This window comes from Onychostruthus taczanowskii, unplaced genomic scaffold (genome assembly GCF_017590055.1).
Source record: "Onychostruthus taczanowskii isolate IOZ18803 unplaced genomic scaffold, ASM1759005v1 scaffold9, whole genome shotgun sequence".
NCBI classification, from domain to species: domain Eukaryota; kingdom Metazoa; phylum Chordata; class Aves; order Passeriformes; family Passeridae; genus Onychostruthus; species Onychostruthus taczanowskii.
Window position 1 is genome coordinate 2,599,262 of NW_024506993.1, and position 26,615 is coordinate 2,625,876.

The 26,615-nt window shown below is 42.9% G+C and overlaps 1 protein-coding gene across 1 annotated transcript in view; it reads right to left on the reverse strand.

Annotated features, from left to right (window-relative positions):
• Nucleotides 1–10,189: 10,189 nt before the first annotated feature.
• Nucleotides 10,190–26,615, reverse strand: part of CHL1 (cell adhesion molecule L1 like) — a 125,434-nt gene continuing 109,008 nt past the window's right edge. The window contains exons 22-28 of the mRNA XM_041425969.1: nt 25,870–25,985; nt 25,509–25,713; nt 25,156–25,278; nt 23,144–23,323; nt 16,351–16,482; nt 15,532–15,604; nt 10,190–13,712 (exon numbers count right to left, since the gene is read on the reverse strand). Of these exons, the coding sequence (XP_041281903.1) occupies nt 13,496–13,712; nt 15,532–15,604; nt 16,351–16,482; nt 23,144–23,323; nt 25,156–25,278; nt 25,509–25,713; nt 25,870–25,985 (1,046 nt within the window). The 3' untranslated portion in view covers nt 10,190–13,495. The remainder of the gene's footprint in view (nt 13,713–15,531; nt 15,605–16,350; nt 16,483–23,143; nt 23,324–25,155; nt 25,279–25,508; nt 25,714–25,869; nt 25,986–26,615) is intronic.

Genomic DNA, 26,615 nt, shown 5'->3' on the forward strand with positions numbered 1-26,615 from the left:
AACCAACTCCAATTTTGTATGGTGGACTGCAAAATCTTTCATCATTCTGGTGAATTTTCCCTGGATTTCCAAGCGTCCTCGTGACCTGCAGACACAAAACCAGGCCAGCAGCATCCCCTCACGGGGATCCCCGTGCCAGAGGGAGGGATTCTCCCCAGCCCTGCTCAGCATTCTCCTGTTGCTCTGTGCTGCTCCTTGGGATAAGATCTCCTCTCCTGCCTGCACCAGCTCCATTCATTACTCCTGGATGGATGACCTTACATTTGGTGCTATCAAACACATATTGATTGCACACTCATCTGACAGCCTTGTAATTACTCAGGTCAGCCCATTTACCCTCTTTAAATAATGGCAGAGCACGAGCTTTCTCCCAGCCTATTGGAACTTCCCTGCGAGCCAGGACTTATTAAAAATAAACATTAACGATCCAAAGAGCAGCTCAGATGGCTCTTAAAAATTTTAGGTGCCAGTTAGGCAGACTTACTGATTTAACAGAGTCTGATGAGAGGAGCTGCTGTTTAACTGCCTCTTAATCACTGCTGGGAGATCAATTATTCCCTGCTGTGAGGCAGCAGCATCACCCTCCTCCCTCCCAGGGACAGGACAGAGGCACCAGCAGCCCTGGGTCCACCTGAAAATGGGCTGGTTCTCATTTCTCTCTGTTCTCTCCTATCACACTTTAAGAACATTATTTAGTAAGTTTAAACTTGCTGACCATACTTTTTTCCATGCTCTGTATTCTGTCTTACCCAACTCCTCACTTCCATTCCCTGCCATGGGCTCCTGATCACCCCACTTGCCATTTACAGAATATTTTGCCAGGGACAGGAGAGGGCTGGGGGAATCAGGGGAGTTGGATTGTTTTCCTCAACGTGAAATTGGATCTTTTGGAGAACAGTAAATAGAGATTTTTTTTTTTTTTCCCCTCTTAGAAAGAACCAGACGCAATCAAAGCGAGCAGCCACTAATTTTCCATGCATTGATCAATTACTCTCTTGCTGTGGAGATGGGATCTAATCTAGAGCTCCATCCTGATGGATGTGATGCACCTTGAATTAGGGAAGTATCAGCCACAGTTTTTAGGAGACACTCAGGGCAATCTCCCACCAGCTGCTCCAGACCTTCTGTGTTTGCTTCCCAAAAATTCCATGGTCCTTCCCTAAGGCCCAGCTCCTTCCACCTTTCAACACCAAAATAAAGAACATCCTGTGGGGATTATTTCCCAGCAGCCATGGCCAAATGCCCCATCCTGTATTCCAGCTAGCAGAAAGCTGACCTGGAATGCTGATGGCTCATTTGTATTAATTATTTGTAATTGCCTGGGACTGACAAGGGCACTGCAGGCTGCTCCAAGTGCCATTTCCCTGGGCCTGCTTCCTACTTGCTGCTCCCAAAAGGGCACAAAGAGCCACTAATTGTTATATTCAATACTCTCTCTTTCCTGCAAGCAATACCAATTTAATTAAATTTACATGGTTTTAACTGACCAGCTACAACTCCTTTCATCTGTTTACACAGGTCACTAAAATTGATAAATCTCCATTTCATTGCTGACATCTTCTTTTAAGTGCTCCCTTATTCCCCTCCTGACCTTTTAAAGCTGTTTTCTACCCTTCCTGCCCAGATGAGACTGGTTGAATAGAGGTTCTATCTTTCCCTAGGAGGCAGGACAGCAATCCATAAACCCCCAATCCCATTGTATGCCAGGGAATTTTCCTTAACACTTTGAGTGTGAAGTGTCTTTGAAGACAAAATTTGAATATTTCCCTTTTTTTACCCATGTAAATCCCCTAGAGCCATTCACAGCTGAAACCAGAGCCTGCATTGCCACTACCCTCTACAGAACCCATCATCATTGTCACCTGGCACTGCTGGTGATGCCCAGCATGGCAAAGCCTCAAATAACAGCAGAGAATTCCATTACTTTGAGCCCCAAAGCAGACAGGATGGAGCCATGGGCAGCCATGGGCAGCAGATGGTGCCTTCCTGGGCCACCAAGAACCCTCTGCTTCCACTCCTCCAGCTCTGACCCTCCACCCACACTCCAGCACCCAGCTGAAAGCTGACCCCACTCCCTCTGCCTTGCCCAGGGCAGCCAGGACCACACCTGTGCAATTCAGACACCCAAAAATCAGAGTAAAGGAGCTGAAAAGCTGCTCCAGTTCTGTGCCCTCCCAGCAGCTGGAGCTGGAGTTAGCTCAGCTCTCTGCTCAAACCCTGAGGCAGTGCCCAACCTCTCAGTCCTTGTCCCAGGCTCCCATCCCTCCTGAACCTGAATTCACAGAACGACCAGGTTGGAAGAGACCTTCAAGATCATCGAGTCCAACCCAGCCCCAGCACCTCAGCCAAACCCTGGCCCCCAGTGCCACATCCAGGCTTTGTTAAACACACCCAGGGATGGTGACTGCACCACCTCCCCGGGCAGCCATTCCAGAACTTTATCACCCTTGCTGTAAAAAAACTCTTTCCTGATATCCAACCTGAATTTCCCTTGGCACAACTGGAGGCTGTGTGCTCTGGTTGTGTCAGTGCTGCTGGAGAAAGAGCCCAGCCCCAGCTGAGCACAGGCACCTTTCAGGAGCTGTGCAGTGAGGAGGGCACCCCTGAGTCTCCTTTTCTCCAGGTGAGCACCCCCCACTCCCTCAGGGGTTCCTCAGTCCTGCCTTTCCCTTGGGTCTGGGAGCAGAGCTCCTGCACCCCTCCCACTCTGCAGACAGCCAGGGAGCAGGGTCACACCAGGGAGGGCACTGCCCCAGCCCTTCAAAGGTTGGCTTCAAAGGCTGGAAGAAATAAAAATGAAATAATTTTCAGCTGTAGCAGCCTGAAGGAGGGAGGGAGGAAGAAGCTGAGCAGCACAAGTCCATCCTCCCAGCAGCTGGGGGCTGTTCTGCTGCCACCAGAGCTGGACCATGAGGAGTGGCTGGGCTGGAGATTGGCCTTGAGGGTTCCACACACTGAGGAGGCTCCTTGCACTGCTGGGGCTGCCCTGGATCCCTGGCAGTGCCCAAGGCCAGGCTGGACAGGGCTGGGAGCAGCCTGGGACAGTGGGAGGTGTCCCTGCCATGGCAGGGTGGCAATGAGATGATCTTTAAGGTCCTTTCCAACCCAAACCATTCTGGGATTGCACCGCCACACCTGAGACATCCATGAGTCCTTCTCTCCTGCAATTAACAGGAACAACATTTTCTTGGGCTGTTTTGACATATTTTTCATAAGATTATATGTTTGGGTTTTGGTTTTTTTCGGGCATGAGGGAGAAAACATCAGCAACACTCATAAATCACTTTTATCTTAAGATTTTAAAGCATTTTTGCAAAAGGTCTCTGGCCCCTTTTTCCTCACCTGTGCACAGAGATTGAATTCAGAGTGCCCCATCAGCTCTGGAGATATGTTTGATATGGAGCAGACTGATTATCCCAGTGCTCCATATGTGCTCAGTCAGAGACAACTCAAAGCAGCCAAAAGGCAAATCTGGCCCAGTTTCTCCTCTTTCCCTCTGGGGAGAATTCAATCAAGAATTGATTAATGCTTGAATTCTCATCAAGAATTAATAAGTTCCTGATGTGGTGAAAATGAATAGTCTCAGGGAAGCAGCTAAGCTTGTTGTTTTGTACGGGGGAAAAGAAAAAAATTCCATTTATTTGGTAACTGATGCAGTGGTGAAGTTGGAGAGGGGAACTCTGAATTCCCTGACTCCTTATGACATTTCAATAATCTAATGAATGGATTGACTGAAGGCCAGCTCTCAGAGATGACTTTGGCTGCTCCCACCACTTCCCTCAAGCTTAGGTGCAATTCTCAAGCTCCACACAAACACATCAGGTGGGGAGCACTGGGGGTACAGCAGCTCAACACCACAACCATAGAAAAAACACTTCTTTGTCTCCAAAAAGGTGTCCCTAAAGGCTAAAAGTAAGAAAAAGCACAAATTCAATCCTTTCTCATCAAACCCCTCCTCAGTGTATCTATACAGACTGAATAAAATGAGACTCAGCAGGTACTAATAGCGATAAAGGTAAGAAATATTCAGTGACATTTTTTTTACACTTCTTTTGATGGGCTGGAGAGCTAAAATACGTTAAAAAATAAAAGAAAGAAAAAGCCATGATGGTCTAAGACTAATTGAACCAATAATCAAAGGCTGTCTCTGATTCCTGGACCAGGAGGTCAATTACAGAAATAAATCTGACAGCAGATAGATGGGAACAGTGTGCAATTACCAGTTAAAGACTTGATAATTATGGCAAGAATTAGTCTGCATTTTCAATGGCAGCAAAACCCATCGGTTCTCTGCAGTTATTATCTTGATTGGAAGAAGAAATGGGCTCAGCTCTGTCTCAGGCTGACACAAAGCTCCAGGTACAATGGGAGCTGAGAAGTGGCTGATGAGCCCATGGAGCTGGAAGTTTCCTTAGCTGCAAACTTCAATGGCAGATGTGAGAAAAAATTAATACTCGGCAAGGAGAGACGTGGAGAAATTTAAACTCAGATAGAATAGGGCTGAGAAATGTGTATTTTTATGAGGCTTGCCAAAATGAGCCCAAATATGGGCTTTTCAAATACTCAAATGTTCAATCTTGAAAGGCAGAGTCAATGAGAGAATAACAATCCTGAATATTTAAAGAATTAGCACATTGTTCTTCCATTCCCCCATAGCATTATGTAGTCAAAAGGAAGATTGTAACTATTTCTTTTTAAAAAGTATGATCTGCAACGTAAAACTCAATAAACCAGACTAAACTTGATGACCTTTAATCCTTGAAGTAGGCTGTACTTATATTTTCTCCTTATTGAAACAATCTGAAAGCACAACACTTGAATTCTTCCTCTTAATTCTTTCATTCTGGGACTCCAGGAGCTGGGAAGTTCAGAAAAGTTGGATCCAGGTAAAGCCAAGGAGATGCTGCTGCCCTGGGAGAGTGAAAACCATGGCAGGAGTGACTGAGCCCAGCAGAGGAAAACAACACCCAAAAAAAACCCCTCAGAAAAATGAATAAAACCTGGCAGCTAAGAGGCCTTGGGACAGGAAATAATCTGCAGCCTTGGAGTAATAAAAAATGCACTAAAAAGTGAAGAGTTTTTGGGTTTTCAGTAAATATTTTCCAAGAAATCAACGAGTAAATGTTAAGTTCTCAACAGCTGATGGTTGTGGGAAATGAAACAAAGAAAATATTTCCAGGAGACAGTTTCCTCCTCAACTCATCCTTATGAGCTAACAATGAAAACAAGTGGTTTTAGCAGCTTCCATGGTGCTCTCCCATGTCTCAGTATTCCAGAGTTATTCCCACTCCATTTGTCACTGCCACGTCCACATCCCTCTGCTGACATTCTTTTTCCTCAAGACTTTTTTTTTTTTTTAATTAGGTGAATTACTGTGTCAAATGATCTGATTTCACTGCATTTTATGTAAATTTATTTACTTAGGTGGCCTCTGGGCTCCATGCTGAGCTTGGAAAATGTACTTTTCAAAATGATAAATAATTAACCAGAGCTCCTGCACCACTGGAAGTTGTTACTCCACTCTCATTTTAAATAGTCCAGGAATATTTTTTTAATGCATGTTTCATATAAATTGCCACTTAGAGGAAAATAAATGCTCGGAACGTTGCCTGCCTGAAGTCATAAAGGCTTACACATAGCAAGGTGATTTTTATTAGAAACTGCATTTATGCTTTTCATTATTTAATAAATAATCATGAAAAAAAACTCATTTCAAAGCAGCAGCAGCCTCATGTGTCCATTCCCCTGCAGAGATGCACAGGAGGGAGCAGCACCAGCAATTCCCAGGTCAAATCCCAGCCCAGGACCAGGCTCAGGCAGGTCCCACACCAGTAACACACTGGGGAGGGCCTGAACTCCTGCCCAGATCTTCTCTTCATCACCCAGAGGAGAAAATGGGAATTTCTTTGGACAAATTGTGGTTGTTTTTTTTTTTTTTTTTTAATATACATATTTAAATTTTTTTTTTGAAGTACCAAAAAGGCTGGAAGCTTGACACCTCGATCCATGCTAAATTCAAAATCCCAGGTGCAGCTGTCAATGAAATACAACTTCCCAAAGACATGAGGGAGCATACAGGTGATGAAAAACACACAAGGGGAAGAAGAACCCTCAACACAGCACAGACAAATACAGGCTGGAACTTTTCCAAGCCCAGGAATGGAGGAGTTGAGGGACCAACACAGATAAATCCTGATAGTCAGGAGGGGGAAGAAAACAGCTAAGGTTGTGCAGGAAAGGCAGCCCGGCTGCCTTAGGGACCAAAAAAAAAAAAAAAAACCAAAAAAACCCAACCTTAAACATTCCAGAAGAAAGACAGCAGAGCAGCCACGGGGAAAAATGGGAAAATCCAGCCCTGGGACAGCAAACCCCCCTGGGAGGGATCACAGCCCCGATCTCCTCAGCAGGGTCTTCTGACATCCTCTTCCAGGCAAAGCAGCAGCAAACCCTGTTCCCACTGCTGCTTGTTCTCACCTGGTCCATCTTTCCATGGGGTTCCAGCAGCTCCAGCTCTATCCCAGCCCAGGAAAGGTGTGGGGGCCACAACCTCTGCTCCCGTTCCCGCACGAGGAGCTGGAACACCAGGGCAGAGTTTCCCCATTCCAGAGCTGGGGGAGAGTCACTCCACAGCCACGAAGGTAACTCCATCCCAAACAGGAAGGAAGAGCTGATTTGCCACCGGGATAATTAGCAAAGAGGTTCCTCCTGTAGCTCATTTCCTGCAGGAGTGGTTGGGAATGACCCAGCTCTGGTCCTGTCCAGCCACAGCTGCCCCTTGCTCCCACTCCTCCTCACAGCCCTGCTTCTCACCCCCATCCCAGGTGAAGCACAGCCACCAAACCCATCAATTTTTAGAGTTTTAAGTCAATAAAACTACTGCAGACAAGTTTTGGGACTCCCAAACAAAACCAGATGGTAAAAGAAAAAAAAAAAAAAACAACACCCAAACTCAAGGTACTGCTGCCTATTTTCTGGTTTGAGATATTCCTGCCCCAATTTTCCAAACAAATGGTGAAGAAGATGCTGTAACCCCGGGCTGGGAGGGATATGAAATATAGAAGTACAAACTCTACAGAAAAAATAAAACCTGCAATTCAAAGAGCAGTGTTTTTTGTACAGAAATGCCCATTTCTATATCCAGGGCACGGGCTGGGGCTCCAGCTCTCCTGGGTGGGTTTAGCCACATCACGTGGGCTTCAAGCACAGAAAAACAACACCCAAGCCTTGTTAAATGAGGCTTAGAAATGTGCAGAGCTCAGACATTTCAGCAGAGGGAAATGCTGGTGTTTCCCTGAGGGACTCCTCTGCGTGCCCAGCTGATGAACAGATGCTGAAGTGGAGAAGTGATGACATTTCCTTGTGAACAGAGTGAAATATTTGAGCATTAGTAGGAATGCTCTGCCCCCAAACCAGGTCTAATAATGACAGCTTTGTCCCAAAAGCAAAACATCAAATATTTTCAAAATTATACATAATTAACCAGAGCTCCTGCACCACTGGAAGTTACTTCCCTCTCATTTTAAATAGCCCAGGAATATTTTTAAATGCATGTTTCATGTAAATTGAATTTTATCCCATATTTTATCCTTAAACTTCTGTGACATCTGCTCCCACACACCTGCTGGTGGCAGCAGCACCTTTATTCTCACTCCAGTGAAGCACATGATTGTAGGACTTTCTCCTCCCCATTATGCTATTGAGAAAAGTGTAAATCTCATTATTCCAGGATATGAATTACAATAAAACCTTCTCGGGATGCCCTTGATGCCTCCCTGAAAGGTGAATGCCTGTTAGCACAGGCCTGCATTCCCACTGAGGGTATTCAGTTCTTGCAGGTGAAGAATGCATTAAAAAAGTCCTGAAGCCTTCCTGCTGAAGTGAAGCAGCTAAAAACATGTGGAAAAAAAAAAAAAGAAAGAAAGAAAGAAAAAGGGAGACTTTATTTCACTGAAATACAGTGAAATACACCCAGAACAGCACAGAATGAATGAAATACACTCAGCAGCACAGAAGCCATGCCAGCATCAAGGGTGATGCTCCTGAGCATCAACCAGATCTTTCAGATTCCTGTTAAATACATTAAAAAATTGATTTTTCAGCAATATCAGTTGCCACAGATTTGTCTGCTGTCTGTTATTGAGTCCTCACTTTGGCTGTTCCAGGTATCAGGAGGGTGAATTTTTGTTCACCTGCAGAACCTTGCCCATGGGCAGACAGAGTAGAATAAATCCTGGAACAGAGTATTGGTGATGGGGAGAGGGGAGGGAGTAACAAAAGAGCCAAAGTATTTTCCTTGGCAAACAAAACCCATTTACTAAATTCCTATAAAATGAATACATATAGATTCCAGACTTTAGGCACAAGTGTAGTTTTCCCCCCAAAAACAACAAAGCAAGGTTTTGGTTTGTGTGAGCCTGGATATTGATAAGATTACCAATATTCTGGTGATCTTTAACGAAGAGGAATAGAAACTCTGTGCTGGGAGGGTTTGTGCTGCTAACAGGGTGAGTAAAGCCTGTGAGAGATGCTGACAATATATAGGGTGATAGTTTGGTCCAGGAGAGGATCTCATGGAATAAATGAGGAATGAAATTCAGGATGTTTGCAGGTCAGCTTCATCCTTTGCTCTCATATCTACAGGGCTGATGATCCATGGTGTCCAAAAATCCCAGTGAAAGCCAAGGGCAGCTCAACCTTGGTGTGAAACCAAAAAGAAAACCCCCACATGTCACAGCCTAGAGAAGGCTGTGAGGCACAATTCAATCAGATTCCCAGCAAATCAACAGTGTCAAGTGAAAAAAAGAATCAAACAAAACACCCAAATCAAACAAAAGAAACTTGCTGATTGCAGCCAAGGCTTTTGAAGATTACATCAAGTCAAACTTTTATTAGCAAAGTTGTATTTCATGTAAAATGAAAATATCTTTTCAAACCGTACGTGCACATCTGCGTGGTACAAACAGCAACTACAGTACAACACGTTTCTCTAAACTTTAATCAATGCACACTAACATTTAGCTCCCAAAAAAGTAACATTGTGATGGTGACACCACATTTGCTTTGATCTTTTTCTCATGAAATTACAAAGTCTCTTGTTTAAAGTCAGAACCATAATAATAAAAAATGAACAGACAGAATGCTTTGGCTCAAACCCCCTGAGGGGCTCCTGCCTGAAAACAGAACAAATCAGTGCAGATCACTTGAGATTTGACATGAGAGATCCAGAGCTGCAATGTAAACATGTCCTGCTACTCCAGCGTGGTTTGTACCTTGATTTTTTGTCATAAACACTGACAGAGATGCAGCTGAGGGTGTGATCCATTGGCAAACAAAGGGAATTCTCCATGAAGAATTTCCTTTCTCTCTATCTGTTCTTACAGATAAGCAAAATAACCTAAATACACTTCTCATCTGCTAAATAATGGCTGTGAAAAATGATGCTGAGGTTTCCTCTCAAAAGCTCAAGGAGCAGTGAATGTTATTCTAACTTTTCTTTACAAAATGTGGAGTCACTGTTTAAAAACCCCACCTTTTTTTTAAAATATATATATGTATAGAAAGATGGTGCTACTATTTGCTTTCATGTCAGAAATAATATTGGCCTGAAAACTTTGATGAAAACCTCTTGTGCACTGGATTGAAGCATTCAGCCAATGGAAGCAGTTAACAGGAAAAGAGCTACTCACTGGAATTTGTGCAACATCAACACAGCAGAAAAAATATCCATCATTAAAAAAAAAAAATCATTAAATCATTTGCTAATTAGATGCATTTAGGATGAGAGTTACAACAAAAGTTTTAAAATTTCTTTATACATGGGCTCACAATTTTATCCAGAGGGGGAAAGTAATTTCTTGATTTGATTCCTAATTCTGCTCTTCCTACAGATCCAGCCCCAGCAGGGCTTTGATGCCCAGTGCTGTTCATTTATCCTGCTGGAGTGCAGAGCCACGAGGGTTTCTGGAGATTGGATCCCCTCATTTTGACAGAGGGAAGCTGGGGCTGTTCCTGCAGGTTCTTGATAATGTCATCAAATTTATATATATATATGTGTGTGTATATATATATATAAAATATGTTTTTTATATATATATATACACACACACACACATATATGTCTCTCTGTGTGTGTGTATATGTATATATATATATACATAAAATTAGAGAAAAATTATCAATATTTTGCTGCTCTGGGAATCCAAACAGCTCCCCTGGGAGAAAAGACATCCTGGCTTGACTTGGACATCAAATCCGAAAGTGCCATTTCCCTTCTCACATTTGTTCTGAGGCAAAATGTGTCAGAACCAAATGGACCCAACCACAGCCTGGGATGGGATAATTAAGAATTCCCTGTTCTGCTCCCGTGGCTGGACTCCCTCCTCCCAGCAGGCAGGCTGGAATTCCCTGCTAGGTGTTAATTAATAAAATCACCATGGGTTTCCAGCAGCTAATTTCAATAAACACCCCTGGCCTGAGAAAGAAAAAAAAAAATTCAACAAAGTCCAAATAAGCCAAGGTAAAGATTCAATGCTCAGTGCACTATTTCAGAACAGGGTGTGATTTTGGGGGCTGTCCTGTGCAGGGGCAGAAGTTGGACTTTGATGAACTTGTGGATCCCTTCCAAGTCAGGAAGTTCCATGAACTGCAGAGCACTTGGTGACACTTTCACTGAGCTACATGGTCACACTTCCTCTCACCTGGCACAGAGCAGAAACACAGCCCAGCTCCCTAAATGACAAAAAACTCCTCAGGAAAACCTCAGCTTGCTCTGCTAATTTACTTTCGGGAAAAATCTTTAAAAAACCATCACCAACCTGCACTTTCCAGGGTTCCTTTACAGCAGAAAAAATCCCAGTGCGGGGAAAAAAAGGAAAATAAATGACTGGGGAAGAGAAAACAGCTCAGGTGAGTGAGATTTCCTGGGAGTTTGAGCCACTTGTTTAATATTCACTGGGCATATTCCTCAAAACCCGTGTTCAAAAATCCAGATTCCATTGCACATCTTTTCCTCCCTGTTTGATTTTTAGGTCCTGAGGCATCGTGGAACACCAACATTAAGATTTAAGGCTGTGAATTAAAATCTGAGTGGAAAAAGCAGCAGCACCAGCACAGCACAAACACCTCTTAGCAGCAACAGAGCAGGAGCTGCACGGGGATTTATATCCATTATTGGAGCATTTGACACTCACTAATATGGTCTGAAACTGAGCAGAGAAATTGTTTAACATTGTTTAACAGAAGCATTTTCTGGGATGAGGGGTCTGGTTTATCTGCAGTGACCCACAAGAAAATGTGATGGGGGTGTGCAGGCACAGCCCCAAGTGAGGATTTGGGGGAAGCTCACCCCCAATTTCATTCCCTAATTTTCAAAGACCTTTGAGCACTGCAGATGACTTCCAAATGAAATACATGAAAACCAGCCCAAAGCAAGCAGCAGGTTGTCAAAAGCCTAATCAGTTCTTAGATTTTATCAGGTTTGGGCTGCAGCAGACACGAGTCAGCAGATAAAGATGCTGCTGGGAAATGTCTGTGTTGACGAGATGCCAATTTTCACATTTCTCTAATTGTGCATTCCCTTCTTTGGAAAACTACTTTCCCCCCCAGAAGTAAAAGGCTTTTGGACCTTTTTGATGTTTGGATTGAGTGAAGTACAGAAAACAAAACTTTATAAATAATTGTAAGTGAATAATTTGGGTCACGGATATGGGATGGGATAATTTTTGATTGAGGGCAGATTTCCACTCAGCATTTTATACTCATAGGCACAGCCTGAATGGGGCTTTTGGGGTGGCTGTTTGGGGTTTGCTTTTCCCAAACAGAGGTTACACAAAAAGCCCTTAAAAGCTCCAATTAAAACCCCAAAAAGAGGCACAGATAAGCAGAAGCTTGAGCACCAAAGGCTTCCAGAAACTGCCAAGCTCTGAGGAGCAGCCCCAGCCTGGGGGGAGCTGTGTGGGATCCACAGCCCTTCCACTGGGAAAAATCTGCATTTCCCTGGGCTTAACTGTAGCCCTTGCTGGAAACTCAGAACCATGGGAGTAATTCTTGCTTCCTCTCTTTCTTCCACTGAAATCACGGAGGAGCCATTTGGGGATATTTGCCTAATTGCTATCAGGATGCCAAACAGCTTTTAGGATCTATTCCTCCTGCAGGAACTACTGAAAAACTTTTATGATGGGAGTGACAGAAGAAATGAAGCCACGTTGATGCTCTACTCAAACAAGCAGATTCAAAAATACAAATGCTGTTAAAAAGAGATTCAGGAGATTCCAATACAAAAAGACCAAAAAAATGTGCTGTACAGCTCAGCTGAGTTAGTGTTGGAGAGGCAAAGAACCAGATTTAAACCAGCATTCAGTCAACAAAATAGGAAAACAAACTCTACCAGAATATTTGTTCTTTGCTTTTGTTTTTTTTTGTTTATTTAACAGTGAATAGACTGAAAAGAAATGAACTCTTGAAATTCAGGTAGGTCTAGTTTAGGTGTTGCTTGAATGATGAGAAGTTTGGATGATTCCTATACACACAATTCCTTCTGGAAACTAATTTTGCTGGTCCAAATCCATATTGAGAAGCAAATCTACTCATTCCTACACAGCTATACAGACCCATGCTAGCAACATGTCTCAGTTCAAAATAAAACCAGGCTGCTCTGGACTTGTGTCAATATTAATATCATATGTACAACGTCTCCATGAAATGTTGGCTAGCTCACAAATATACAGATATGAGACAGACACCAAGGAGTTTGCTTAGAAATGCAGCTTGCAGCTGGGAAAAATTAAAAATATTTCGAGTGATGGTGGATGGGAACCCTGTTTTGCCTTGCCACAGGAAAGAGCTGCAGCTAAACTTATTTAAGGAAATAGTGCCAGCTACTGGGCAGCAGCTTCACCCACACTCTCCTGTGGGTAAAGCTGCATTTCTAAGTATTGGAATTGACGTCAGCTGTAACCACTAAAACAGTTTTGTTTTTTTTTAATATCATACACAAAGGAGTTTAATTCTTTAGGAAAAAAGTGATACAATATATAGAATATATTTCTCTGGCATTTTCAATTCTAATTTTCCTCATTGTGTCACTTTGCAGAGTAACCTGGTTTTGTTGGTGCCATAACCTCGAGGTTGTAACCAAGGCCACAAGGGAATTTTACACACACACACAGCCATACAGGGCAAGAATAGTACACAGAGAAACATATTCCAAGCCTAAGAAACACCTGGAGCAGCAGGCAAGGACACAGATGCACCACCAGAGCAAACTCTGGTTTGCTCAGACTAACACATCGTGTAGAAAAAAGAATTACTCTGTTTTATTCAGAAGAAAACACATAGAAATAAGGATGGAAAAATCATCTTTTAGTGGCAGTGACTCGTTTTTGTTTTACCTGGATGTCAGGATTTTCCTGACTGGCTCAACTGGCACCCTGCTCCCCAGCACACGAGGTAACTGTGGGGAGCTAACCAGGATGAACACCACAATTAAACACCAATTTTAGGCGTGGAGAGGAAAAGTCGCCGTAGAACTCCCAGTGCTTTCCACTGATCCTTTTTCCTTAGATCCAGAATAAGCTCCAATAAATGAACCATCTTCATTGAACATGCCATGCTCCCCTTCTCCATAATCTACCAGACTATCAGCACTTCCAGTGGCTTTAATGTCCCCGTTAAGTGACTGGAGGCTGCCTTTCAGCGGCTTTTCATCGCTGTCACTACAAAATAAAGAGATGCCTTTCCAAAAATCTGCCTTGCACTGCTCGAGGGACACTGCTCGTGGCTTGGGAAGGGGACAGTGAGGGACACCTGGGTGGTGCAGTGAGGATGAGCTGACCTCGGAGTCCTGCCCTGCTCCTCGCACACGGGATTCTGTCATGATTCCAACTAATTTATTGGTTAATGGGAATTATCAACACCCATCTATTTGGGGTTTTTCCCCCTTTTTGCCTTGGGCAGACAGAATGGACAGAGAGGGAGGGGGAAGGAAAAGGGAATGCTGGAAAGGATTGGAGGGGTCTGTTCCAGCCACCAGGGCTGATGTCAAATATCTGGAACCCCACAGGGAGACACTTCTCATTTTACAAAACACTGGACAACATTCAGGGCCTATTTATTTAATTTTCCTTTGGAGGTGCATGGATAAGGTGATATGACTTCAGTGACATCACATCTCACTGCTTTGGGAGCATCCCTTTGAGTTTAAATGACCAATAAAGGTGCTTTTTCCCTTTTTTTCTGCTGTTATTTTATTTTGCCAGAGTTTATCTCACTGGAGTTTGCCCTTACTAACAGGGAGGAACTGGGAAAAACCAAAGCAGAAGGAATGTCTGCAGCTGCAGACTCTATTCAGTCAAAATTCCATGAAAAAGGGCAGGTCCAAGACAAAAATTCTGGGGAAAAAAAGGGGAATTTTGCTGGCCATTCCTCCCAATGGCACTACAGAAGAGGAACAAGAACACGACATTTGGGGGGATTGGGAAAATATTAAAAGATTATATAAAAAAAATTAAATTAGGCCTCTAGATTAGGGACATCATTACTCAAGTACAGCCCTTGCTGCTAATGCCAACTCAGTGTCAAATCTTTGGCAATTTTATCTAAGGAGGGACAGAGAAATTAACCTGAGCTTCATTTCCTCAGGATGGACTCAATATGTGCATAAACAACACAGAAAAAAAATCACTACTTTTCTGCACAGGGCATTTCTCCTCAGAAAAAAAGACAAGTTTGGATTTCAGGGGGAAAGGAGGGGGTCAAAGTTATTAACCTCAGGGCTTTCTTACCTTTCTAAATATTTGTCCCATTAGAAAGCATTAAAAATTAAATAAAGATGAAATTATGCAGAAAAAAAAAGCCCTACTCCAGTACAAATAATGTAGTATATATAAGTGGGATTTCAACAGCAATTTTATGCCCTTAAGGGCAGCAACACCAGTTTTCCAGCATGGTTCTTATAATTATGTATTTTACTTCATATCACAATTACATATTGCTAGAAGTTTTAGTTATTTTAAAGCAGCCAAAGTGGTTATTTCAATTCTCCTACAGGGATTTCTGTAGAGAGATGTTTGGTTTTTTTAATATTTTTTACCATATTCCAAACTTTTCTTTGTTTTCTTCCCCAAAATTCCCCATATTACATTATTTGGGTCTGAGTTTCAAAAACCCACTGAAGACATAGAATTCAATGCATTGACTTCAGTGGGCTTTTCAGCAACACCCCAAATTATCATATATATTTACATTATTCATACAATGCTAATAATGCTAATTAAAAAAAAAAACCAAAAAAACAAAAAAAAGTGAAAAATAAGCACCAATATATCAGCATTTCCTTATATCCCAGCTTGGATGGATTGAAATATACTGGATATACCTTTATATTCCTACTCTTATCCACTCCTATGAGGTTTGCTTTGAAAATGAAAAACAGCATTAATTGCATGCCATAAAAATGTCCCGAATAATGATGGCATTTGGAAACAAACAAAACCCCAAGAAACACAAAGCCTTGTGAAAGCAGGTCCTATTTACCTATATTCCCCAAAGATTTCATCTTTTATTGATTGAGCTTCGGGATCTGGATGCAAATCTTCTTTTTCTTTCACTGTGCAAATAAAATAAAGGACAGATCTCTGTTTGTGTTCTGCCATGGATTTTTCTTTTCCCAGGGGCAATGGGAAAACCATCTGCACTCACCTCCAGCCTGGCCTGGAGCTGGCTGGACACAACCCGTGAGCTTCCAAGAGTTTGGGACCATTCCCTAATTTATTATGAGCAAGTATTTATAGAATTTATGGAATGGTTTGGGTTGGAAGGAACCTTAAATCCCATCCACTGCCAGCAGGGACAGCTTCCACTGTGCCAGGGTGCTCCAAGCCCCGTCCAACCTGGCACTGAAAGTGTTCAGAGATGGAGCATCCATCACCTCTTTGGGTAACCAGATTTCTACTTCAATACATTTACCTAAATCCTTACTCACTGCTTGGATACTGACAGAGGTAATTTTTGGCCAAATATTCCACTGTTAAGCTGCCTGTGAAAGTTCTAGCCATGTGTCCAGCAGCAGTTCCCAGGTGGAAAGTGGGCAGGGAGTCCTGCCAGCAAGGACTTTGCTGGATTAAATGCTGGAATATTCCAGGAGTGCTAGGAAAGGCCTTTGCAGGCTCTGTGACCAGCACACAGCACAGCTCCACTTACATTCATTAAAATCCCTTCCGTGGATATTTATCAAAAGCTACAAACCCTAATTGGATGTTTGTGCTCGCGGCCTTGCGGCCCCCAGAGAGAAACCTCTGAAGGATGTTGGTCATTAACATGTGAACAGAGGGAGAGGACAATAAATCCATTTACCTGAATATTTGCCTCCTTTATTTCTTCTGACAAAGCAAATTGTCAGCAGCAGCAGGGTGAGCAAGGCGATGGCGCACATCAGCCCGATGAACCAGCCCTGGGTGGAAATCCCCTCGTAAATGCCAGCGTAGGCTTGAGGAGATGGGAGAGGAGCAAAAAGGCAGAGAATTAATCAGAGGGAAAGGGCAGCACCCCACGAAAACACGAACACATCACGTTCCTCTCTGGACCTTAATGGAATCAGTCTATGGCTACTGAAGGTGCTCAGCTTCAACGCGAGGCAGCAATGTCCAGAGTGTGACATTTGGGACTGGAGGGGAGCGTGCGGGTGACAAGGGACAACACAGACACTTGGCAAGGTGGCTCTGAGAGAGCAGTTGACTCACAGGATTAGCACCACACAGGAAAGCTGAGCACAGAGTTGTTAAGCCTCTCATGCAAAAGCAGTTTTGCGAAAGAGAGAGAGGTAAAAGTGCCCCCAGTACACGCGAATCACCAAATTGGCCACTTAAGGGTTTTGTCCCAGCTGCCCTCTCACATTGCACAGGTTTGTGAAGGTTTGGGATTGTTCCAGGCTGTTGTAAAGCACAGGGCTCAATCAAGAACCCGGGGTGTGTTTGTGCTGCCATGGGATTCAACTGCAAAGGGCCAACCTCAACGCCACAGCACGGAACGATGAGTTTGGGTCACTCACACTGCACAGGAACCTCAGCATCAATTCACACGGAAAAACAAACGTTCAGCACCTCGAAGGGCTTCGTGTCTCACCTCTCCCCCTGGTCTCAATTACATCTTCAAAAATGCTATTGTTATCCACCCAGTTCTTAGTCACTAGGCGGATTGTGTACTCAGTGCCAGGCTCAAGGGCCTCGCTGGGCTGAAACTTTGGGGTGGGCTTTACTGCGTCTGAAATCCTGCCGCTGCCTTTACCTACGGAATGCACACATTCAAGGCATAGGGATTAATGGCATTCATGGACAGGAAGCCTAGGAAATGCACAGTTACAAATAACAGACAAATAAAACATGTCATTGTAAACATTTGGCATCAGGCAATCTGATTTTCCAAAGCAAAAAAAAATACCCCCAAACATTCCCCTCTGTTTGATTTTTAATGTTCCATCAGATGAAATCAACGGCAGACCGGAGTAATCCTGATGTTCAGGAAGGGGTTTGTACATCTCCCAGGATGAAAGTTAATATTGATGGGGGATTATGGATCTGCTTGAACTAATGCCTGCTTAAAAAATTACAACTTGCAAACGAGCTTGCTTTGTATGGATAATCTGGGGTTTGATGCTTCTCCCATTGAACTGAACTCAGCAGGGAAGCACAGACAGCTTGGTAGCTGGATATGGATCCTTATACGTCTCCCAGAAAAAATTAACAGTGGGATTTCTTCTTGCTTCTCTCCTGACAGTGATTTTCTGTGTCCTTTTAAATTACACAATGCTTGCACAAAGCACTGGTTTAGAAGTCACTCAACAATTTGCCTGTAAATGGATATTTAGGCATTTAAGTGTTGCTGATGAGTTTAATATTTGATTAGGAAAAGGTAAATTTCACTAGTTCTGGTTATGGAACCTTGTTATTTGCAAAACACTTCCTGAAACCCCATCTGCATTCAGATTGTGGGCATTAAATGAGATTTTTCAGAACAGCTTTTGTGGAAAGTAGGAAAAAGGACATTACAGCAGTTGACAATCACTGCCTGGACATGAACAGCCCACTCAGCAAGTTGAGAACTGTGTGTGACATGGAGGGATCTCCTACAACATGGAAGTGTCCCTGTCCTCGATAGCAGGAGAGAAATTTGGAGGGGCTGCACTTATTAAAAATAATTATTGAATGGTTCTCAGTCGCCTGATTTGCCTGTTTTGTCCAAAGCCATGTAAACTAAGGCTTGAGCACAAAGTATAATCTGAAAACTACTCGGCCAATTAGCACTGACAGGGGAACAATGCTCATTAATACTTCAACTAGTAAATAAGCAAAGCAAGAAGCTGCTGGAGATTAAGGCTGAGTTGACAGCTGAAGGGAAAAAAAGAAAAAAAGATTAAGATAAATCCAAGCACAGTCAAAGCAGCAGTTCAGGATAAGTTTTTAAGGCAACTCTCCACGTATTACAATAAGCAGTTAAATGAGCAGACCACTGGGACCAGAGAGAACACATCCAGCTGAAACACTGCTGATACTGAAGCACAGCTCATTAGCATAAATTAATCCATCTACGGGTAATTTCTGCTAAATGAAGTATGTGAAATCTAGCTATAGTTTTTAATCAAACCGAAAATTAGGCAACAGGATACCACAGGTACATTTTAATTACAATCTTTAAAATCAAGGCATCAGAAAAATGGGAATATTATCCATAAAGCAACAGTAATGAGCACGAACCTTCAACCCAATGTCTGTTAAATACCACAAGACACTTGTGCATGACATGGGAACTACATGACCCAAAGTGTTCACACCACCAGCCTCCTAAGGAAGAATTTCTCCTGAATTCCTGGCAAGCAAATCCTAAACCTTGAGCTCCTGCCAGGTAGTTTGTGGTGCATATTCTTAAACCAACATTACCAGTCCTTCTCTGCCCCCTATTTTTTCCCAGGTTGTGGCAGACTCTTTCTGAACCATCAGCTCTTTAGAGAAGCAGAAAGAGTTAAGTGAGATGGCTGAAAAAAATCCCTTTTTCTCTCCACTCATTGCTCAGCTCTGTCTGATGCTGCAGCTGCCCTGGCACATGGAGCAGCTCAGGGCTGGGATGGACACCTTGGGATGAGGATGAGCCCAGCCTAACCTGGCACTGGAGATTTACCAACAGCTCTCCATTTACCATCTCCTATCCCAAAACACTTTTTTTCCTTTAAAACTCAGAGCAAGTGTCCAGTGCTGGGTGATTATGAGGTTTCTTTCCATGCCATTTCTTCCTGGTCTGTGTGACACAGCCAACAGGAGCCCTACAGAGCAGAAATATTTGCTAATGGGGGCGGGTTTGGTGGCTGGAATAGAAAAAGCAATGTGGCCTCCTGAAAAATAAAAGCAAAGATACAAAGATAAGGCAAAGCTCCACATTCTGGAAGGGCAGGAACATCCTGAAAGCTGCAGGAATTAGCTGCAGAAAATTGAAAGCAGTTGGGTTGGGTTTTTAATCTCCAATAAGGGAGAAGGAGCATTAGTAATAAAGGCTTATCACCAGCACTTCTCATCTTCCCCCACTATTTATCAGCCACACCATGGGACTTGCATGAGCATTAAACACTGAACTGCAATTTTGCAATATTCCTACTGGGCTCCAAGATTTATGAGCAGAACAGAGCACACATTTTTTATAGAAGCTTATGATATAAAGGGAAAAACAATAGAAACCACCCCCGAAGATTTGCCAGAGTGTTCTCCAAAAGTTAGTACATCTGTTATAAAATACACTTACATAAAAAAACCAAACCTGGCAGTCTGAGAGCTAAATACTAATTGTGGGCAGCATCTTAATTTATAACCATACCTGTCTAAATACATCTGCTGCAATAAATGCAAAGCTGAACTTCCATTCATTTTCCCCTGCTGCCTGGCTGTTAAAAATGTATAAATATGCAGCACAAGTATCCTTCATTTTCAGGGCTTTTCAGTGCAGGTGGTGATTCATGATAAATTTGGATTATTTTACACTACAGAGATTAGCAAACCTGTTGTATGTAAAGTTTATTGAGAGAAATTTATAGGTGAGGTGATGATCAAGAAATTTGCACTGATTTAATTAGATTTTCTAGATTGTGAGCTAAAAAATAGGGTTGGCTGCTAACAGCACCAGTGGTTACATATAGGAAAAGTATTTTATTATTCCTTTTCCACTGTGCCCATGGCAAAGGAGAGCTAAACCCACATGTGCTGTTCCAAATGGTTACTCTGGTCCTGAAGGACAGGACCTCTCCCTAAGATTTTCCAAAAGCCTTTGGGAATTACGTGCCAACAGCCACTGGAATATAATGAAATTGGTGAACTTTTATTTCCTGGCTTCCCTGGAGAATAAACCTACAACTGTGTGGCTTCATGTGGATGAATTTCTCATTAATGCTTGGATTTCTGGACACACAATGAAAATTCTCAACATGTAATATGTGTTTGGTAATCCCCGAGCAACACTGGTGACAAGATGAAAAGGAGCTTTGTGTTAAAGAAGGGCTGCTACATTAAATTAATCTTTTCACTTTTGGAAGAACATTATTTTGTGTTATGTTTCTGAAGGCTAATGATCTTGGGGAAATTGACATTTTCAAGGGGAAAATTAATTAGTTTGGAGGTCATTTAAGACATACTGCCTGAAAACATGAAGACAAAGATTATAGTCATTTTCTAAGGACTTTCTTCTGTGGAATGAAACCAAGATGAAACCACAGAAATTAAGCTGTTATTTATTTTACAGTACAATCCAAATCCCCTTTTGCTCTGGTTCAAGAATCATTTTATCAAGAAATGATAAAGATCTTAGGTTGCCTATAAGTGTTTAACTTCTGAGTTATTTTCCCTGTACAGATTTGTTTTCAGCGGTGCTACACAAATCCTCACACATATTAAATAAGGAAATTCCCTTTTCTTTCTAATTCCAGACAACAGTAGCAAATAAATTAAAACAACATCAGTGATGGAGATAAGTAAAAAAATAAATGTGAATGACTCCAGAGCTGCCACCTCAACATCTCCACTTTCCTGCATTGAGATTGCATTGAGAAATTCTGAAATACCAATGGCAAAGGCTGAATTGCAGCACTGGAAGTTTCCAAAGCCTTAAAATGAACAAGGAGAGCTTTATGGGTTTATTATTAAACTGGAACAGAGTGGTTATAGAATCACTGAATCAACCCCCAAAGAAACGTGGAGTGCTCCATCACGGACTTTCATTTCAGAGGGCACCACATTTTATATCTGTCATTTACGTGGGTCATTTGAAATGATAAACTTTGACTTCTGAAATCACTCCCCTCCTTCAAAAAGAGAGATTGTTTTAATTTTGAACAATTGCCTCGCTCCCCAAACCACAGCTTAAAACCCCAAGGAGGTCACTGAAAAGAGTGATTTTTAGTATTTTTTTTCAGCCTATCATGTTTAGGTGAAAAATATCTGAACAATTTAGGCAGCAAATAATGACACAGAACTCTAATGGTATCTCAGTGACAGATGCAGTGCCCTAATTTAGGGTGGCTTGAGAAGCAGCAAGGAGCACACATAAATCATAGAACTGAACCCTTGCAGCTTTCATTAATTATACTGCTCTAGTCTAAGAGTATTTCACACGAATCAGGTGTTGCCACCACTGAAACAGAGTTTAGGAAAGTAGAGAATGAGAACAAAATGAATGTCAACATCTCTAAACCATGACAACGTTATTTCAAGGAGTCAAAACACATTATTCTGGTTGCCCAATGAAGGCCAGAAAAGGCAGCTAATGGGGAAAATGGGGTATTTTTATCTTAGGAAAAAAAAGAGATATTTTTCTTTTCTTAATGAGGAATAAATCATGGTGATTAATAGTTGCTACCAGGTATCCTACAGTGAGACTGGAGGCCAAAAGATAGTTGAGAAGGAGTTTTACTGCTTGGGAAACAAATGGCAGTTCCTGACTGGATCTGGAACTGGGACATGAAGGTTAAAAACACATTTTTCCTGTTTTACCAGTAACTGAAAAGAATTCTGCAACTTAGAAGTCCAACAGCACATGGGCCATTTTTCTGTTTTCCATCAACATTGCTGCACATTGTTATCTTTGCTAAAAATGATGCAGTCAGGTCTCTTTTGCTTATCACATTCTCTTTCTCCTTCCCCAGGGTAAATGCACAGCAATGGTTTCTGAATAATAGCAAGGAGCTGCTCCTCAATACTGTGGAGTTCTCAGACTTGCTGAGCACAGTACATTTTATTTCATTTCAGCTGAAAGTGAAAGATGAGCTATCATAGAGTGCTTGGGATTTTCCTCTAAATCACTGAACATCAGTGTTTCAGCACAGGGTGTAAGTGGCACACAAACACTTACTCCTGGTCTCTGATAAAATAATCATAAATAATGGAACAAATGTAGTCAATGTGATGTTTATCTGGATTTTCCATGTCAAACAGGTGACCCTAATGTTGCTGGCAGTCCCCCATCTTCATGCATAGGCAGAATTTGTTTTTACAGTATTACTGAGAAGAGATTATCTGCATCTTCAATTTTCTGTTCGTGCCTGAATGCAATTCACTTATTCCAGCATGGCTTAAGGAGTTGATGGGTGGGAACAGAAACAGGACTGCACAGCAAAATGAAACAGATGAGCTCTGCTTCCCTGAAGAACACCATGGCCACATTAACTGCTCTCATGGCAAGGAAAACAAACTTACTTCCCCTAATTACAAAGGAAATGTCAAGCCTGGATTATTCCCAATGGATTTTTCTGTTACCAAGAAGAGTAATGCACAGTCCCCAAGCAGGTGCAAAGGAGAGCTCTTTACTGCAAAAACCAGGCCTTTTAAAGCAGTTAGGCCATTATCAGCTGCATTCCATTTAAGCACAACAAATGCAATTCAACCAACCACCACAAACCACGACGTGAGCACATCATGGTTCTGTAACTTGTTTTCCTACCTCCAGTTCAGCTGAGTCACTTTCCCACAGTCCTCTTCTACTTAGCCAAAGCAGCAGGCCCAAGCCATGATTTTACAAGGGTAACAAGGCCCTAATTCTGTAAGGTTCTACCCACACGCAACATTTTCCCCGCTATTCTCAGAGCTCCTCCACACCGAGGCGCATTTTGTGAACTTACCGCCTTGGGCCAGCGTCAGCCCCTCCTCGGTGGCCGCCTTCCCGCAGCCCTTGGCCGTGCAGGCTTTGATGTAGAACTTGTACTTGGTGCTGGGGCTGAGCCCCGCCAGGCGCCAGCTCAGCGCCGAGCGGTTGGCGACGCTCACGTTGCTCACGGCGCCCACCTCGTGCGTCTCGTTGACTGCAAGGGAAGAGCACCTCGGTCAGAACTGCGTTTGCTGGGAAATGCCCCGACATTGCCAAGGCAGGAATGATGCATCTGACCCCATGTTCTCAGAAGGCTAATTTATTACTTCATGATACTATGTTATGTTAAAGAATACTATACTAAACTGGAGAATACAGAAAGGATACTTACAGAAGGCTAAAAAGATAATAATGAAAACTCGTGACTCTTTCCAGAGTCCTGACACAGCTTGGCCCCAGTTGGCCAATGAGTCAAAAGAACTCACACCAGAATCCAATCAAACCTGTGGGTAAACAATCTCCAAACACATTCCAAAGCAGCAAAACACAGGAGAAGCAAACGAGATAAGAATTGTTTTCCTTTTCTCCAAGGCTTCACAGCTTCCCAAGAAAAAATCCTGGATGAAGGAATTTTTTCTGAGAATGTGAATGCCACAAGTCAGAGCCACAGAAATGTGTCCTGAGCACCCCAAGGAGGGAGCACTCAGCAAGGAGAGGGAAGGAGGAAGGCTGGGTGAGTGCAGGTGCCCTTCCTGCCAGCGTAAAATGGGATTTATGTCCTCCATGCCGATCTCCCAATGGTTCAGTGAGCTACCACTGCTTTTGAAAAGCTCTCTGATTGCACATATGCACAGCCTGAGAGGGAGGTAAGAAGAACTGTCTCCCAATCATTAAATATCTATGAATTGCTCCTTTTATCTGTGAAAATATCTAAGAAAGCTCCTGTGTTTTGCTTCCAAACATCTGCAAACTTTTACCGGCAGCTCAGAGGGTGGTTGGTGCGCTGTGAGCTGCTCTGGCTCCTCAGAGCTGGCATCTGAAGGAGGGATTGTGAGGAAATTGAGAGAGGATTTTATAAACATACAGAAATATCTGAAGGGAGGTGTCAGAAGATGGACCAGGCTGTGCTTGGCAGTGCCCAGCAATGGGCAGGAACTGATGCACAGGAAGTTCCACCTGGACACGAGGAAGAACTTCTCCTGTGCAGTGACTGAGTATTGGAACAGAGACAGAGAAAGTGTGGAGTCTCCCCCACTGGGGATATTCCAGAGCCATCTGGACACACTCCTGTGCTGTGGGATGACTGAGATGACCACTGAACCACTCTGGCATTCAATAAATAGATCCACTCTGCCCATAATCAGCAAAACCAAAGGGAAGATCCAGATGCAAAGGCATCTGAGCAGTTCTGCTATCAGCAGAGAGAAGTGTAAAGTACATGGGTGATTTTTTTTTTTATAAACAGGGCACAGACTCATCCTTTTCCACCTTCAAAGAATGTGTAAAGTACACTGAATTATCACCACACCACACAAATGGTGTTGTGGCAGTCTGGGCTAAGTACTGGGTCTTGCCTGAGGTTGTTTCTCATTTCTTTCCTAGGCAAGGAAGAAAGAAATCCCCTGGTATTTGGTTGTTTTCTGTGTGATTACTCAACACCATTACTCAGGTGGTCCTTTGTGTTTCTGCTGAGGCACCTTAGGGGGGAGAAACTCCCTGACATAATGTGCAGATCCACATTAATGTGGCTTCATAGAGTGCTCTCATCACAATTCACTTTGTATTAAATGAGCTTCACTCCAGTAAAGTGCACCTACAATTTATGGGTCTTTTTAGCCACTACATTAGGGGTAATTTGCCAATATGAAATAATTGAATCAGCCCATAAAGGTGGGACAGGGAATGGCAGTAATGGGAGCTTCCACGGGAAAAACTGCATGGAAAACCGCAGCCTGCCTTCTGACAGCCTCTGTGCACATCACACCTGGGAGTTTTTCTTAACTAATCCTGCTTCACTTCTGAACTCAAAGCAAACAAGGTACATACTTATCTGGTACTGCAGAATGTAGCCAGTGAGGTGGCCATTGGCTTTCTTGGGAAGTCCCCAGGACAGAGTGACTGAGTCCTTGTCAAAGTTCAGGATCCTGAGAAAACGTGGTTGTTCAGGGACTGGAAAACACAGGGATGAGCTTTCAGAGGAGAGTGAACAGGTCTGTCCCTACAAATTCTTGTTAAATGAGGATATAATGCAGCTCAACACCCAAAGCTCCCCTTTCGAGTGAAGGGCTCTACAAATGGTGGAGTTTTTATTATCACCTTAAATAAGGGAATCAACTCACCTTGTCCCAAGGACAATTTCAATTTATGTCCCTCCATCCCCTATTTTCCTCTTGTCTTACCTCCTTCTGGAGTTTCAAACACCACAGGGGAGCTCTCAGGGCCATCTCCTCTGGAGTTGAAAGCCGAAACTGTCAAGCGGAATTCACTGAAGGGCTCCAGGCCAGGAATCATCCCATAGTTCCTGTCTCCTACAAATGTCAGGAAGTGTTTCTCTGGGTGATGCCTCTTTCCATCCAGCATGCTTCTTGTTTTCCACCAGTTGACCTGTGAGGAGATTGGGATTTCTCTAACAAATTATATTGTATGAGAATGAGCATGATCATGATCTCTCTCATCTTCCCAAAAATGAGAGATTGCAATCTGGGACTCATTTAATAATTTATTCAACTATATACAAATATTTATAGAGAGATTTGTAACCTTGTAGCCTCTTAAGTGCCCACGAACTCTGTCCCTTGGTATCCCAAACCAGAAGACTTTGACCAGGGTGCTGTTCACGACCTCCACTGACACACCCGAAGGAGCAGCATCTGGAACTGTAAAAACAAAAGTCCCAGGTGTTAAAAACACTTCCAAATCCCAGACTCACACTATTCACAGCTCCAGGGCTTGGCTTTCCAGCTCCAGCTGTGCCACTTCATGCAGTCTCACTGCAGGCAAGCAAAAAGCCATTCCACCTGCATCCAGTGGGTAGAATGGGCCAATAAACATTATTTTTCTGTATTTTTCTGCTGAGGGTTGAGATACATGTGCACTGGGACACATGAATTTCTACACCAGTATTTATGATTTCCTGTTTCAAGCAATGCTTACAGCAGTGAGAAGAATAAAAAAAAATGATTAACATGGCACTCAAGAAGGCAATCATAAAGGTTTTTTTCATAATCAATTTCATTTTACAACTAAGCTCATTAAACAGTAGGATTTTAATCACTGCATAACACAGAGAGCTATTACAGTGCCTGAAAAAAGGAGGCCTTGATCCATTGACAACTGAATTGTGAGGAAGATTTTCCACTGGTAGATGCAAAATTAGACTCATCACAGAGAGACAAAGAAAATAAACATGCTGTGGAGTTTCTTTTTTCTTGTTCTCGCTATTCGCCACCTCTTCTGCACCTCCAAAACTTCCTGCTCCCACCTCTGGGTGGGCAGTGGGGATTCTC